Genomic DNA, 15,937 nt, shown 5'->3' with positions numbered 1-15,937 from the left:
CAAGAACCAAAACAAAAACACAAGCACACGGCAGAAAGCACATGGCTACAACACAGGGCAATAAAGAAAGATTGTTTAAACTGGAAAACATGTAAAGGCTGCTTAAATTTAAGTTAAAAGAACTCATAATAAGTTAACAGAACTGTAATAATCTGTGTTTTACATTCTATTACATTATCATTTAAAGTTAAATAAACTCAAAATCTTAAAGTGGCCTGGTACCTTTATACATACATTTTTTGGTAATGTGGGCTCTAGCTTCCAAAATAACCATATTGCCTAAAAACACCAACCTGGATTTCTTTCTACACCCAACACTGGACTGTCAATAAATATATAACTTTTTAAAAGAGGAAACAGCCTACATTATATTCACTGCCACTATAAGACACCATCATCCAGAATGACTTGCGATGTAACTCATGTTAACCTGTTTAGACTCTTGCCCAAGAACTCTTGACTCTGTCTCAAGCAGGGAATCAAACCTCAGCTTGCAGTGTGGAGGGCAGCGATATTACCCACTACACCATAGAGGTGAGTGATATGGCAAAAATCTAATATTGCGATGCTTCAAGAAATTGTCATGATACACAATATGTCACAATATTTATTTAATTATTATTTAATTAATTTATTTAATTATCTAATTAGTTGGAACTGAGGAAAAAGAACCAATATACCTACATTTAAAAAAAAGACTATTAAAAACAGATTTTTATTAAATATTTTTCATACTGTGTTACACTAAATCCAGTTAAACAGGACTAATTTTACTCTCTTTATAATGAAACATGCAGTTGTCAGTGTTCTACAACTGACGACATGCACAATATGTTCAGAAAGGCACACTGTATTGTGACAAAATTTTATTATAATAACGATATATTGTCATATTGCCCAGCCCTACTACACCACACCAACACTTTCAGAAACAAAGGTAAGAAACTGTCATTGGGCCAGTACCCCTCTTTTCACTGGGGTGGTACCCTCAATGGTACATCTCAGTAACTTTAGTCAGGGTATAAGTGTACCCTAATCCAAAAAATCATATTTTCTAAGTAGTATTGACTCCACACACCCCGTCTCGTCTCTAGGCCTTTTATTTTATTGTTCTGTTTTAAAACATTAGGCTATGGAAATGTACAAATACGTAATTTTGACCTGGTAAAACTTGTTTAAAGTACACAGTTGGACCTTAAGACCACCAATGTATCTTTAGGGTACATATATACAGTTTTTACCTTGATGAATAAAAAATGTACCTGCACAGAACCTTTATTTCTAACACTGAACCGTAAGCTAAATACAATATTTTTTACAATATTAACAAGTACTTGTTAAGACATATTGAGTTTAACAGAAATGCAAATTGAGTTCTCTCAATTTGACTTTTACAGTGAGATCAGATTGTTATTTGTGTATAAGAAAGTTCCCAGATTCCAGTCAGTCTTGGACTAAAACAGATGATCAATAGAAATACACTAATAAATCGTGATCTGTGAATCTATGAATAACTGACTATAACTTTACTGAGCACTTAGATTCGTCTTAGATTGTAAGTCGCTCTGGATAATGCTAAATGCTGTAAATGTAAATGTAAAATATAAAATGTCTAAAGATCTGAGTGGCGATCTTTTTTGTCTTCGCACAGTGTTCATTACTAATCACACATGTGACATTGTACAGCCCTGGCTTAACTTCTCGTGCTTGTGGGTTTCTTTTGGTTCTTCCATCTGAATTTACATGCCCGAATCTTAAGGCAAATTATCCAGTAACTGCATGAAATACATGCAAAGTTTTGGGGTCTTTTTGTAAATGTTTCCTTCAAATGAACAGAAAACGCGCTTTATGATTATGCTGCCACATGCTTACAATTTATTGCTGAAAAATCTTGAATGCTCTTCATATTTTTTGTAAAAATACATTTTACAGAACAGATCACCGAAGAGATACCATCTGAGACCCAGTTTCTAGCTCAGAATGGTAGAAAAATGGGTCAATTTTACGTAGAAAAAAAAGTTGTGAGTTCAGCTTCTTTTATTATAAAGTTTTAAAATGACATTACCCATTAATTTGACTGGAAAGAAGTCAAATGATACCCACCTTTTGAATGAAGCTCATGAAATACGAAAGTTATGAAGTAAAGAATATGACAAAGTGCATTTTGGAGTTAAAACGGTTAAACAGTTAAGACATAAATATCAAGTGTACACATTGATTGAAATATATCTGGGGTTGTTATGGATGAATATGAATAACTTGGCCCATTAGATCCTAACACTTTAACCTTTATCCAGAAAACCTTTTGATGTGTCAAAATGTTTCTAGTTTTGTATGACACCTTTAGCCCCCAAAGAGAAAACACACTGTCTTTAGTTACTGCTCTCTCCTCACACAACTTACACAATCGGAGAACCATTTCCTGCTGTCAAAATACATATTCTCGCTTCCTTCAGAAACAGATTGAGCAATAACAACCCAGACACCAGCACAGATCCATCAAGCACAGCTCCACATGTGGACTCATTAAACAGTTATTACACATTAGGGCTGTGGTGTTACTATGAATGGGGGGATGCTAACGAGAGGAGGCAGGTACACAGGTAATTCTGCTTATATGAAATAATCAGCAACGTTAATCATATGTTCATCATACTAGTTAATATAGAACACAATAAATCCTCTGGTTTATTAGAAAGATCCTCTGGTTTATTAGAAAGCTGACTGAGAGATGAGCTTGCCTCGCATTTACAGTGCCGGTTTGAACACATCTGCTTGAGACCAAAATGTGAAAAACCAACTACTGCCAACAAGTAGTTTTCAGAAGCCAGCAAAGAATTAGCATGCAGTGGCCCCAGAAAGTATTTGGACACTTGAGCAGGCAGCTGGTGTGTTTCAGATCCTTATCATTTGAGCAGTTTCTTTGCTGACTTCTGCAGGTTTGCATCCTAAATGTCTGTGTACAGTTCTGAGTTCATGATCCCAAGTTTAGTGACAATTTAAGTAAACGCCTCTGGGCTATACAGTACTCTTTTATGGAGAAGGATTGATGTTCAAATGAAAAGCAATCACTACAGTGGGGAAACGTGAAATGCTAATGCAATCGTCTCAGGCAGAATACCTATTTTCACATCGCTGGACCTCTTTACTGAGAAACGATGCATTTAAGTTTGCATTTTAAAAATGAAATGATCAATTCATGTCAGAATCAAATACAATCTACCTTGAAATGTAATAAAAGCACAAATATGTTGCTTTCCACCCAGCAGTACTTTAAACATTGTTAAATTAATGCTTTTCATTTTGGCATGTTTTACATACAGTACACAATCTCATGTGCACTGCATTTCACTGTTTTGGACCCATTGCAATAAATGTAAAGCACAAAAAAGAAGTCAAGTGATGTAAAAACAATCGAATTAAAGCAATAAGGAGTGTTTACTTACGTGGTTTCTGACTGTATGACATACTGAATGAGAATGTTTATTTGATATTACTTAACCATGTGATGAAGACTGGGGCAAGTGTGTGATGATGTAAGAACAAAAAAGGATGAAAAGATTTAAACAAAATGAGACCCCTAACAACTGTACAAGACCTTGTAGACCACCGACACTGGCACTATCAGATAAACAGTACTTAACCCTTTAAAATCCCAGGCTTGTTACATAATAAGGCTTATTATTAAGGCACTACAAGGACTTCAGTGCAAACTGGTTGAGCTATTACTAGGTTATAGAAGTATGTAATAAAACTCTGGGCACGCTGGCAGGCCCTGGCCATTTAAGGAGTCAAAGCTTTCATATGTCTGAGAAAATCAAGCTCCACTTTTGCTTCAGATCTGAAAAAATCCACAGGTGTTTCTGTCCATCTTTCTACTGCAAGAAGACAAGTCAATACTATAAGTTTGAAAAAAAATGTTTAGCTGTCAAGAAGCCCTTACTGAGAAAAGAAAAAAGAAAAACATTTGCAAATCAAACAAAAAAAGGCACTGGTCTTCTCAGAACAATAGACTGACCACCCCAGAGTCCAGACTTCAACATCACCGAAGCAGAAAACCAAACAACTAACACAACCACTGCAACAACATAGTAACCAAACCAGCTAAATCACTCACAAGGTCCATTTAGTACTTATTCAGTTCACACTACTGACTGAATGCTACTCAGTCATCCCCCCTATAGAAGCTTCAACTAAATTTCACAGTCCTCGGCTGAAAAATAAAGCAGTGTATTCTGACAGACGATCTTAACCTCAGCATTGCCTCATCCAGCTGTGGTTTGCTTGAGGAAAAAAAGACAGTGGTCTAGAGATGTCTACAGATTTCATGTAATGGTAAGAATCTCTAAGAACTGAACTGACCAAATACAAAACCACACACTCCGGAAATCCAAGACAACAGCGTCACACAACACCTCAGTGTCACTGCTGGACTGAGATTAAAAAACCAAGAAAAAATATCCAGCCAAAAGCATCCTGTGACCACTGATGAGGCAATAGAAGATGCAGCAACAGATGAGCTACTGTCTCTGACTTTATATCTACAAGGTGGGCAGTAAGTGTTCAAAAACTTCATCACTTCTGCTGTGTCTGATCCACTTGGGGAAACGCCAGGTCTACACAAATGAAACAACAGGATTTCTGCTTTGAAACGGCCAATAAACTCACAGGAGAAGACTTCCAAATGTGATGTAAAACTCGAACTTCATGTTTTTTTTTTTATTTTATTTTAACTGACATACGAACAAACATCATCTAGAAGATGAAGAATATTTATGTCCTTCATTTTGTCAAGTGTGTACTTGGTTTCAGCTCCGAAAGTGTTTTGCTGCCACCTCGCAGCAACGCTGCTTGCTTATTTTTCAGTACCGTGGTCTGTTTTCACATATGCGTAGACTGAGAATCCAAAAGAAATCTGGGTAAGAGATTCCATGCACTGAGAAATCTGATTACTGAGCTAAAATCCAGCTCTCTTAATCGGATTTCTTAATCAGATTTCTGGACGGTATTCCAAACCAAGAAGTCAGAATATACCATTTACATGATCACTTTATAATCAGTTGACTGCAGAAATCCAGTTATGTTTGGATAACTGAGTTCATGTAAACGTCCTCAATGTGACAACAAAGAGCCTTTGGAGCAGGGGGTAGTCTCTGTACTGAAAAACAAGAGTGAAATCTGTGAAATTGTGGTGAACGCATGCAGGTGTCTTTTTGTTGTAGCACCATAACAGCCAGCACATGCACATCATGCAGGGATGGGGAGATTGACTGCTGAAACTGCAACTGCTAAAATTTATTTTAAAAATAATAAAACAACTGAATTAAAATGTTTTACACATAGCATAGAGTTTTGTGTCCTTGTTCTATTGTTGGGTTGTTTTTTTTTGGGTTTTTTTGATGTTCTGTTTTTATGTTATATTAAGTTGTTATATTTTCAAAATCTGCATTAGGCATGCAAAGTTTTAATTAATGCTGCATTTTCATTTTTATTCATCACTACTCTCATGAACTTTTGGTCACTTTGGGAATGTGTAGCTTATGTGACCACAGTTCAAGTGTATGCAGTGTATTCAAATGCACTTGACTAGTGATGCACAGCTCCAGGTTTCTGAAATCGACTGCTACAGGAGTCGAGGGAGTCAAGACCTCAGGGCCCATGCCTGACTACCTACATTACATGTTAAGACACAGTCTGTTTGATGTGAATTATTCAAAAAAATCAAATGAAAGAAAATTTAGGGCTTGCAAAAATAGTAGTCTTGTATTACCTTCCAAAGCAAAGTGATGTATCTTTGTCCTTTTTCATCTACTGGCTGGATGTGTCTCCATATCTCTGGGGCAGCTGATGGGGCTGAGGGAAAGAATTATGCATAAAATAAACTTTAGGATATGTAGTTAATGTAGTTAAATGTAGTTCTGACAATAGGAAAGGCATGGTTTCAATTAATTTGAAAGTGGAGAAACTCTGTCCGAAGTGCAGACACTACACACTAAACACTCAGTTGATACCATATTTGTGGTACAAGCGCAAGAAGAGTACAAAAAGTTGGCTTGACAAGTCGTTTCACAGGTTTTCAAACTAGAACCACAAATGGTTACAAGATCATATATGAGGATAGGGCATTTGTGTTTTTGGAACCAACAGCATGTATAGTTTTCATACAGCATTCATTCAAACATATTTTTTTCCATAGGAAACGAGTGGCAGGATGTTCAGAAATTTAAAATCTTAACATACCACAGCAAGCAGCCTAGCAACACCTTAGCAAGCACCTAGGACACCATAGCAAAGGCCTAGCATCACCTTTGCACTCATCTGGAATACCTTAGCAAAAATCTAGCCACACCTTAACAGCCACCTAGGGCAACATATCAATGGCCTACTAAAACCTTAGCAACAACGTGGGATTTCATGGCAAGAGCTTTGTCAAGGAAACCTAAAGTTCATTCATAAACCTCTACCTTTTAGTTATAAACTGAATTTGAGGTTTTTAATGTTTTCTTGGGTGTACTCTTGAGCAACATCCATCACTTTTTTGTCATATTTTTCTCAATGTTCTACACTGAAAACAATCAGATTTGAACAGCCCCTCCTCACCAGCCTCTGCTGTGGTGGCTTCTCGGACAGCGCTCCAGGAGCTCCAGTGCTTGGGGGCTCTACTGTTCTGTGCTCGGACCTTCACATAGTGCAGGGTACCTGGATATAACCCACATAGCTCCATCTGCCAGTTGTGAAGGGCTGTGCTAACTGTCCAGGACTGGTCCTGAAGAAAAAAGGAGAAAACAGCTGCTGAGTGCAAAAAACACAAAACAAGTTATGGTTCATCTCAGTCCTTAGCTGCACCATGAAGAGATTTGATTGCAGGGCTGTGATTGTAGATGCAAGACTCTGCCACTGTGCCAGTGCCACACCTTGCATGACAGCAGCCAGAAATTCTTCCCATTCTTAAGCTTTTGCTGCCATAATTGCAGTGCAGACAGGATTTTTTTGCTTTGTGTTCAGTGAACCCAGAGAAACCTTTTAGATTTATAGTTTGAGGAACCCAGGGTTAACCGAGGTGAACAGAGAAAGTTATTAACTGCCACTGTGAGTTACCTGTGTTTATTAGCCTATATTTATTAGGTTGTAAACATTTGTAAAAATTAGGTAACTGTGGCTCTATTTGTTAGGTTGTAAACCTTTATCAAATGAGTTGACTGTGGCATATTTCTTATTTTGTAAACCATCATAAATATTTGTGAACTGTGGTTATATTTATTAGGTCACAAACCATTGTAAAATGAGTTAACTCTGGCTATGTTTTTTAGGTTGTAAAACAACTTAATTATAGCTATATTTGTCAGGTCAAATACCTTCATAAAATGAGTTAGTTGTGGCTATATTTTTAGGTAATAAACCTTCAGAAAATGAGTGTGGCCATATTTATTAGGTTGTAAACATTTGTAAAAACAAGTTAACTATGGCTGCATTTGTTAGGTCATAAACCTTCATGAAGTGAGCTTACTCTAACCATATTTGCTGGGTCATAAACCTCCTTAAAATAATTTAACTGCACTGTAAAAAGTGGCTCATCAGTTCTACAACCCCAATTCCAATGAAGTTGGGACGTTGTGTAAAACATAAATAAAAACTGAATACGATGATTTGCAAATCCTTTTCAACCTATATTCAATTGAATACACTACAAAGACAAGATATTTAATGTTCAAACAGATAAACTTTATTGTTTTTTGCAAATATTCACTCATTTTGAATTTGATGCCTGCAACATGTTCCAAAGAAGTAGGGACAGGGGCAACAAAAGGCTGGGAAAGTTGAGGAATGCTCAAAAAACACCTGTTTGGAACATTCTACAGGGTGAACAGGTTAACTGGAAACAGGTGAGTGTCATGATTGGGTATAAAGGGAGAATCCCTGAAAGGCTCAGTGGTTCGCAAGCAAGGATGGGGCGAGGTTCACCACTTTGTGAACAACTGCGTGAGCAAATAGTCCAACAGTTTAAGAATTGCAAGCAATTGCAAGGATTTTAGGGATTTCATCATCTACAGTCCATAATATCATCAAAAGATTCAGAGAATCTGGAGAAATCTCTGCAAATATGCGGCAAGGCAGAAAACCAACATTGAATGCCCGTGACCTTCGATCCCTCAGGTGGCACTGCATTAAAAACCCACATCATGGATATTACCACATGGGCTCAGGAACACTTCAGAAAACCACTGTCAGTCAACACAGTTTGTTGCTCCATCTACAAGCGCAAGTTAAAACTTTGCCATGCAAAGCGAAAGCCATATATCAACAACACCAAGAAACGCCGCCGGCTTTTCTGGGCCCGAGCTCATCTGAGATGGACTGACACAAAGTGGAAAAGTGTCCTGTGGTCTGACGAGTCCACATCCCTGCGCATTTCAGCAAGACAATGCCAAGCCATATTCTGCACGTGTTACAACAGCATGGCTTCGTAGTAAAAGAGTGCAGGTACTAGACTGGCCTGCCTGCAGTCCAGACCTGTCTCCCATTGAAAATGTGTGGCACATTATGAAGCGCAAAATACAACAACGGAGACCCCGGACTGTTGAACAACTGAAGTTGTACATCAAGCAAGAATGGGAAAGATTTCCACCTACAAAGCTTCAACAATTAGTGTCCTCAGTTCCCAAATGCTTATTGAGTGTTGTTAAAAGGAAAGGTGATGTAACACAGTGGTAAACACGCCCCTGTCCCAACTTCTTTGGAACATGTTGCAGGCATCAAATTCAAAATGAGTGAATATTTGCAAAAAACAATATAGTTTATCTGTTTGAACATTAAATATCTTGTCTTTGTAGTGTATTCAATTGAATATATATAGGTTGAAAAGGATTTGCAAACCATCGTATTCTGTATTTATTTATGTCTTACACAATGTCCCAACTTCATTGGAATTGGGGTTGTACTTTAAAAAAATTACTTCTTGTGGTAAAAGTAAATTAACTAATTTTATTTAACATAAATAAATATTTTGAATGAACAATTCTTTGAGTTGAATAAAACTAGTTCAATTGCTTATTACCACATGAAGTAATTTTTTTTAAGTAGATCTGATGAGCCGCTTTTTATAGTGTGTGGCTGTGTTTGTTAGGTCATAAACCTTTGTAAAAAAAGTGAACCTTGGCTATATTTGTTAGGTCATAAACCTTCATAAAACTATATGTGTTAGGGTGTAAACCTTTGTAGATGAGTTAACTGGCTACATTTGTTAAGTTGTAAACTTTTCATAAAACAAGTTAATTGTGGTTTTGTTTGCTAGGTCATAAATGTTTATAAATAAACACAATAATATAATAAACATTATAATATAAAGTTAGCTGGCTATATTCATTAGGTCTTAAACATTTGTAAAATGAGTTAACTGACCTTAAAATAAGTTTACTGTAGCTATATTTACTTGGTAATGCAATGTAAAGTTTGTTTATTGTAATTATGTAAGAGTGTAAAGAGTGCTCAGGTGTTAAAAGAGTAGGTATTTGTTGTGTTCATACCTGATGAGGACTGCTGTACTCTATCTGTAAGATGCTATGGTCCTTTTCAGACTGCAAGAAGATGTCTTCAGTCCACTCCAGCTTCAGACAGTGGACTTTGACTGGTATCATAACAAGCTTTGTGATTCGCGGAGGATACATCTTAACTGCTCAAAATGAAAGTGATGAGAAAATGATTAATGCTAATAGAAGTCAATTCATCTTTACTGCTTCAAGATTATGTCTTTTGAAAAGTGCAAGTACTACACATGGCAGCAAAGCCAGCAGGGAGAGTAAACCTCCAAAGAGGTCCGGGCCCAAGCATCACATCTAAATACATTCTTAAAAATTAAGTTGAAAAAAAGGGTTTTTTGAAGCAAGAAAATAAGTGTTTAAATGCTATTGTGTGCCAGTATCAGGTGCAAATTGGACACTTTCTACGTGTGTGCTATGTACAAAAGTACCACAAGCCTAAAAGCATAGTTCATGAGCTGGGATTGTAGTAAATGTGCTGTAGCATATGCACTTGAGGGAGGGCCATGTGAAAGATAGCGCAAGATTGTGGAAGATTACACAAAACATGGGTGAAGTGGTTGCACATTACACTAGACTTACTAAAGTTTGAGCAACTCACAGCAGCTGACTTTGCGACAGTTTTTCTCCATCTTTCAAAACTAGACTAAAACTAGGTTCTCAAAGGACGAGTTGTTGAGAGACTTCTGTTAGCTATGGTTGTAGGTGGACTGGTTAGATGGAGGCGTGAGCCTCAAACGCATTTTGAAATAAGGTCTCCCACCTGTTTAACACGGTTTAAATTCTCTAGAGCAGATGTATGTATGTGGGACGATGCTGTGCGGAATAAGCCATTATGCATCTGCAATTTGCACACTAAAACCATCTTATTAGTTAACACCTTGAATAACCAGGACCCAGTGGGCCCAAAATTTTATACACAACATCTGGCCCAGAGTCACAACATTTCACAGACAGAGAGCCAACTTTGTCCGCAAAACATTTTATGCCATTAAGTTATACTAAATATCCATTAGAGGTTATGCAGGAAGAGGCTACAGGAATACGCCAATGATTTCCAGCCAAATGTTTTTCTGTCCATCTGAAGCATAAGGTTGGTTATCACAGACAATTATTTCACCATGTTACATTGTACAGAAAACCCCACTGAATGAAAACACACTGCCCACTGGCTTCTATTATGAGTGAGTTTTGAGCCAATAGGTTTTCTGTTTTATGGTGGCGGAGATGAAGATGCTGAGATTTTCGTTGCGAGTGACAAGGATGGACAAGATTAGAAATGAGCAGATCAGAGGGACAGTGAAGGTGGAGCAGTTTGGAGATAAAGCCAGAGAGGCCAGGTTGAGATGGTTTGGACATGTGTTGAGGAGGAATAGTGGATATATTGGTCAAAGAATGTTGGAGATGGAGCTTTCAGGTAGAAAGAGAAGAGGTAGACCTCAGAGAAGGTTTATGGATGTAGTGAAGGTGGACATGGAGATGGTTGGTGTAAAAGTAGAGGAGGCAGTAGATAGGGCAAGATGGAGGCAGATGATCCGCTATGGCGACCCCTAAAGGGAGCAGCCGAAAGAAGAAGAGGTTTTCTGTTTTATTAAATACAGGAAAAGCATGTCAATTTTGCCTGCAGTGACTGACACTATGCTCTAATAGTGAAAGGTTTTTCAGGCAATCAAAACGTGTTCTTCTGTGGCATTGCTCCAAAGAGCCCTTTAGGCAAGTTTATGCTCTAAGAATGCAAATTAAGTTATTGTGATTGATCTACAATACCTTCATTGATCCCAATGAGGCAGTGACGAGTTGATCTGGCAGTTTCAGATGGAGAAGATGCCAGCACATCCACACAAAAGCAGTGAGACACCGACCCAATGTTCACTGAACAATGAGTGCGTGTTGTGTAGCAGGAGCCCATGGGCATGTAATTTGTATAATTCAAACAATACGTCCTGCAAAGACATTTAAATAACATCATCTAGCAGCTCAATAGAGAGTCACAACATTTACACACAGAGCCAACAGTGTCTTAGCTAATCTGATAACAGAATTACAGGAAAAATATCATATATGATCATGTTAATTTAAAATACTCGACTATTTACATTCTGCTGGTAAAATGTCACCACGGGGCCTGTAGAAAGTGGTCAGAGACTTTCATTTGAACACTCCATGCTATAAACTATAATGTTGCTGTCCAAAGAAAAACAACTATCTCTAAAATAGTAACTTTAGAGTAGAGGGCAGAAACGTTCTTTACAATTTATCCGGAGGTTAAGCCAACCTGTCCCCGCTGCGACGAGGACCCGATGACCCTCTCTCATATGTTTTGGTCTTGTCGCAAATTGGGGAGATTGTGGGACTTTGTATATTCTACTCTTTCAAGAGTCTTAAATAAACATCTGAGTCCCTGCCCTCTACTAGCTATTTTTAGTATTTACATCGGCAGTACTCGGTTGAATTCCCGAGAATTGGAATCTATAGCTTTTGCTCTGTTATTGGCAAGGCGGAGAATTCTTATAAGCTGGAAGTCTCACTCACCTCCCTCTCATTCCTTCTGGTTCACTTTTATAGATGCTGGTCACCTTTCTTCACCTTTTTCAGGGCCCTCCCACAGCTTCCTGCGGAGGACTTTGGCACTCCCCCCCTCTTGAACGCACAATAGTCCCAACCCCCCCATTTTTTCCCTTTTATGTGTTTATGTATGTGTAAGGGTATGTATATGTATGTATATATATATATATATATATATATATATATATACATACACACACACACACACACATGGTATGCACAAATACACACAAATACACAAAGGTGACCAGCACCTATAAAAGTTGTCCACTGAACCCCTCAAACTAAACTTGATCTTCTTTATATATATATATATATATATATATATATATATATATATATATACATATACACTGCTCAAAAAAATAAAGGGAACACTCAAATAACACATCCTAGCTCTGAATGAATGAAATATTCTTATTGAATACTTTGTTCTGTACAAAGTTGAATGTGCTGACAACAAAATCACACAAAAATCATCAATCAAAACGATCAAAAAGACTTTCAAAAATCAAATTTATTAACCAATGGAGGCCTGGATTTGGAGTCACACACAAAATTAAAGTGGAAAAACACACTACAGGCTGATCCAACTTTGATGTAATGTCCTTAAAACAAGTCAAAATGAGGCTCAGTATTGTGTGTGGCCTCCACGTGCCTGTATGACCTCCCTACAATGCCTGGGCATGCTCCTGATGAGGTGGCGGATGGTCTCCTGAGGGATCTCCTCCCAGACCTGGACTAAAGCATCCGCCAACTCCTGTGGTGCAACGTGGCGTTGGTGGATGGAGCGAGACATGATGTCCCAGATGTGCTCAATCGGATTCGGGTCTGGGGAACGGGCGGGCCAGTCCATAGCTTCAATGCCTTCATCTTGCAGGAATTGCTGACACACTCCAGCCACATGAGGTCTAGCATTGTCCTGCAGTAGGAGGAACCCAGGGCCAACCACAACAGCATATGGTCTCACAAGGGGTCTGAGGATCTCATTTCGGTACCTAATGGCAGTCAGGCTACCTCTGGCGAGCACATGGAGGGCTGTGCGGCCCTCCAAAGAAATGCCACCCCACACCATTACTGACCCACTGCCAAACCGGTCATGCTGAAGGATGTGGCAGGCAGCAGATCGCTCTCCACGGCGTCTCCAGACTCTGTCACGTCTGTCACATGTGCTCAGTGTGAACCTGCTTTCATCTGTGAAGAGCACAGGGCGCCAGTGGTGAATTTGCCAATCCTGGTGTTCTCTGGCAAATGCCAAGCGTTCTGCACGGTGTTGGGCTGTGAGCATGACCCCCATCTGTGGATGTTGGGCCCTCATACCATCCTCATGGAGTCGGTTTCTAACCATTTGTGCAGACACATGCACATTTGTGGCCTGCTGGAGGTCATTTTGCAGGGCTCTGACAGTGCTCCTCCTGTTCTTCCTTGCACAAAGGCGGAGGTAGCGGTCCTGCTGCTGGGTTGTTGCCCTTCTACGGCCTCCTCCACATCTCCTGGTGTACTGGCCTGTCTCCTGGTAGCGCCTCCAGCCTCTGGACACTACGCTGACAGACACAGCAAACCTTCTTGCCACAGCTGGCATTGATGTGCCATCCTGGATGAGCTGCACTACCTGAGCCACTTGTGTGGTTTGTAGAGTCCGTCTCATGCTACCACGAGTGTGAAAGCACCAACATTCAAAAGTGAACAAAACATCAGCCAGAAGGCAGAAAGGTACTGAGAAGTGGTTCCCACCTGCAGAACCACTCCTTTATTGAGTGTGTCTTGCTAATTGCCGATAATTTCCACCTGTTATCTATTCCATTTACACAACAGCTGTGAAATTGATTGTCAATCAGTGTTACTTCCTAAGTGGACAGTTTGATTTCACAGAAGTTTGATTTACTTGGAGTTATATTGTGTTGTTTAAGTGTTCCCTTTATTTTTTGAGCAGTGTATATATATATGTGTGTGTGTGTGTGTGTGTGTGTGTATGTATGTGTGTATGTGCATATATGTGTATGTATTTTTTAATGTAGATTAATGTTTTGTTTTTTCATTGTTTTCATTTTTCCATTTTCCTTTCATGTTATTTTATTTGCATATTGATTCACGATTATAAGGCTGTACTTTTTAGTTGTTGTTTTAGTACTTTCGTTTATGAATGTCTTTTTTTGTATTCATATTGTAAGACCTGTAAAAAGCAATAAAAAAAAGAAACATTCTTTACTTTCAATGTAAATTAATGGAAAGATATTTTGTTCTAAGGAATTTTGGAGCATTTCTATTGGTCCAATCATCACGAAATTTTCACACAATGTAAAGGACATCTGCTGAGCTCAAGTACAAATCAAGTACAGCCAGGTTTAACTTTCACTACACTCAATTAACAACAATTTACAGTGCAGTAAAAAAAATCTGTGGCACAATCCGTCCTCCATACCCCACCCAGTCAAGATCAAAACATGTTCTTCACACCTCATGCTCTGGCATTAAATCGACTGCACACTTAATGACGCTCACTTTTGGCGTCAAATCCTTCTATGCAGTCAGAGTCTTGCTTATTTCCTGTTTGACTAGTTTGATCTGAGTGTGTGAAGGTCCTGGCAGTTTATGAACTTCAACACCAAACCTGTTTACACTGCACAAAATACATCCTGTCAAGTATAGGCAATGTAGCTCATATTTCTTATGATGAGATTTTTTAAGACTATTCAACCTATTTTAGTTTTTACTTTTGCTTCTATAAAGTGACACTATCAAGTGAAAGACCTCACTGCTCTGGCAGATCACTTTACTTCCTTCAAAAACAATTTTTTAAAACTATGTGCCAGTGTGGGAAGATCACCTCACTAGATTAAAAAACTCAATTAGAAGTAAAAGTAGACTAAAATGGGTTGAACAGTCTGAACAGCTAACGCTCTAAGCAATCTCATCAAGAGGAATCATGAGAGAGATATTGCTTAAACCAAGATTTTGCTGTGTACTCTTTCATTTACATGTTAGATAGGGGATTTTTTTCTAAATGTCTGGATAATTCAGACACTGAGATGTAAATAAAGTCAACAAAAGTGGAAACTCATCAATGCTGAATTCTTCACGGTAAGTAAATAATAACTCTTAGTATGTAATAAACCAGATTTTTTAAAACAAATAATTAGTTAAAAACAAAAGTATGATGTCTGCATCGTGTTATTTTACTTTGGTAAAACTGGATTATGTAGACAGAAATATAATTATAAAGATGTATTCTCATCCTTTAGAGGAAGCAGACAGGTTTTTATGCACACTTTCGATTTACTTGCTGAGTTTAACATATTAGGGGGAAAAAACTAAATATAAAATGTGCTATAACTTTTGCACATTCCACAATTTTTTTTTGGCCAATTAACTGTAATTATACATTAAAATGTGCAGATGTGTCATTCTCTGTAGAGGATGTGGCAACTTATTTTCACTCAGAAAGTCAACAAAAATATGCCATTTGACCAGGGTCGCACAAACTTTTGCATACAACTTCATACATACATACATTATTTTCTGGGAACTTTGATTCTCCCTCATTCAGGGGGTCTAAGAGGTTAACTGACGGGTCCTGATTCCCCCGTTTTCGCACCTTGTTCACTTGTTCACACCTCTCATTTACAAACCTGACCTTCAAAGAACCACCAATGGAAAGTTTCTCTGTGGAAGCAAAAGTGGTTCCTCGACAGTGGTAAAGAACTCTTCTGACACCTTCATGTTAAGAGAGTGTCTATTTTAGACTAGGTTTTAGACCATTATCTGGAGTCCTTGTCCTCACTCTTACAAAATATCAAGAGATACTTTCATATGAACATGAAAAAAATGCTTTCTTT

At 38.2% G+C, this 15,937-nt stretch overlaps 1 protein-coding gene across 1 annotated transcript in view; it reads right to left on the bottom strand.

Annotated features, from left to right (window-relative positions):
• The window catches only part of LOC108427212 (interleukin-31 receptor subunit alpha), a 38,461-nt gene that overhangs the window by 13,799 nt on the left and 8,725 nt on the right, over nucleotides 1-15,937 (bottom strand). The window contains exons 3-6 of the mRNA XM_017697203.2: nucleotides 11,304-11,479; nucleotides 9,525-9,670; nucleotides 6,601-6,766; nucleotides 5,771-5,853 (exon numbers count right to left, since the gene is read on the bottom strand). Coding sequence (XP_017552692.1) covers nucleotides 5,771-5,853; nucleotides 6,601-6,766; nucleotides 9,525-9,670; nucleotides 11,304-11,479 — 571 coding nt within the window. The remainder of the gene's footprint in view (nucleotides 1-5,770; nucleotides 5,854-6,600; nucleotides 6,767-9,524; nucleotides 9,671-11,303; nucleotides 11,480-15,937) is intronic.

The sequence above is a fragment of the Pygocentrus nattereri genome, chromosome 19, assembly GCF_015220715.1.
Source record: "Pygocentrus nattereri isolate fPygNat1 chromosome 19, fPygNat1.pri, whole genome shotgun sequence".
In the NCBI taxonomy this organism is placed as follows: domain Eukaryota; kingdom Metazoa; phylum Chordata; class Actinopteri; order Characiformes; family Serrasalmidae; genus Pygocentrus; species Pygocentrus nattereri.
This window is presented reverse-complemented; position numbering and strand designations above follow the sequence as displayed.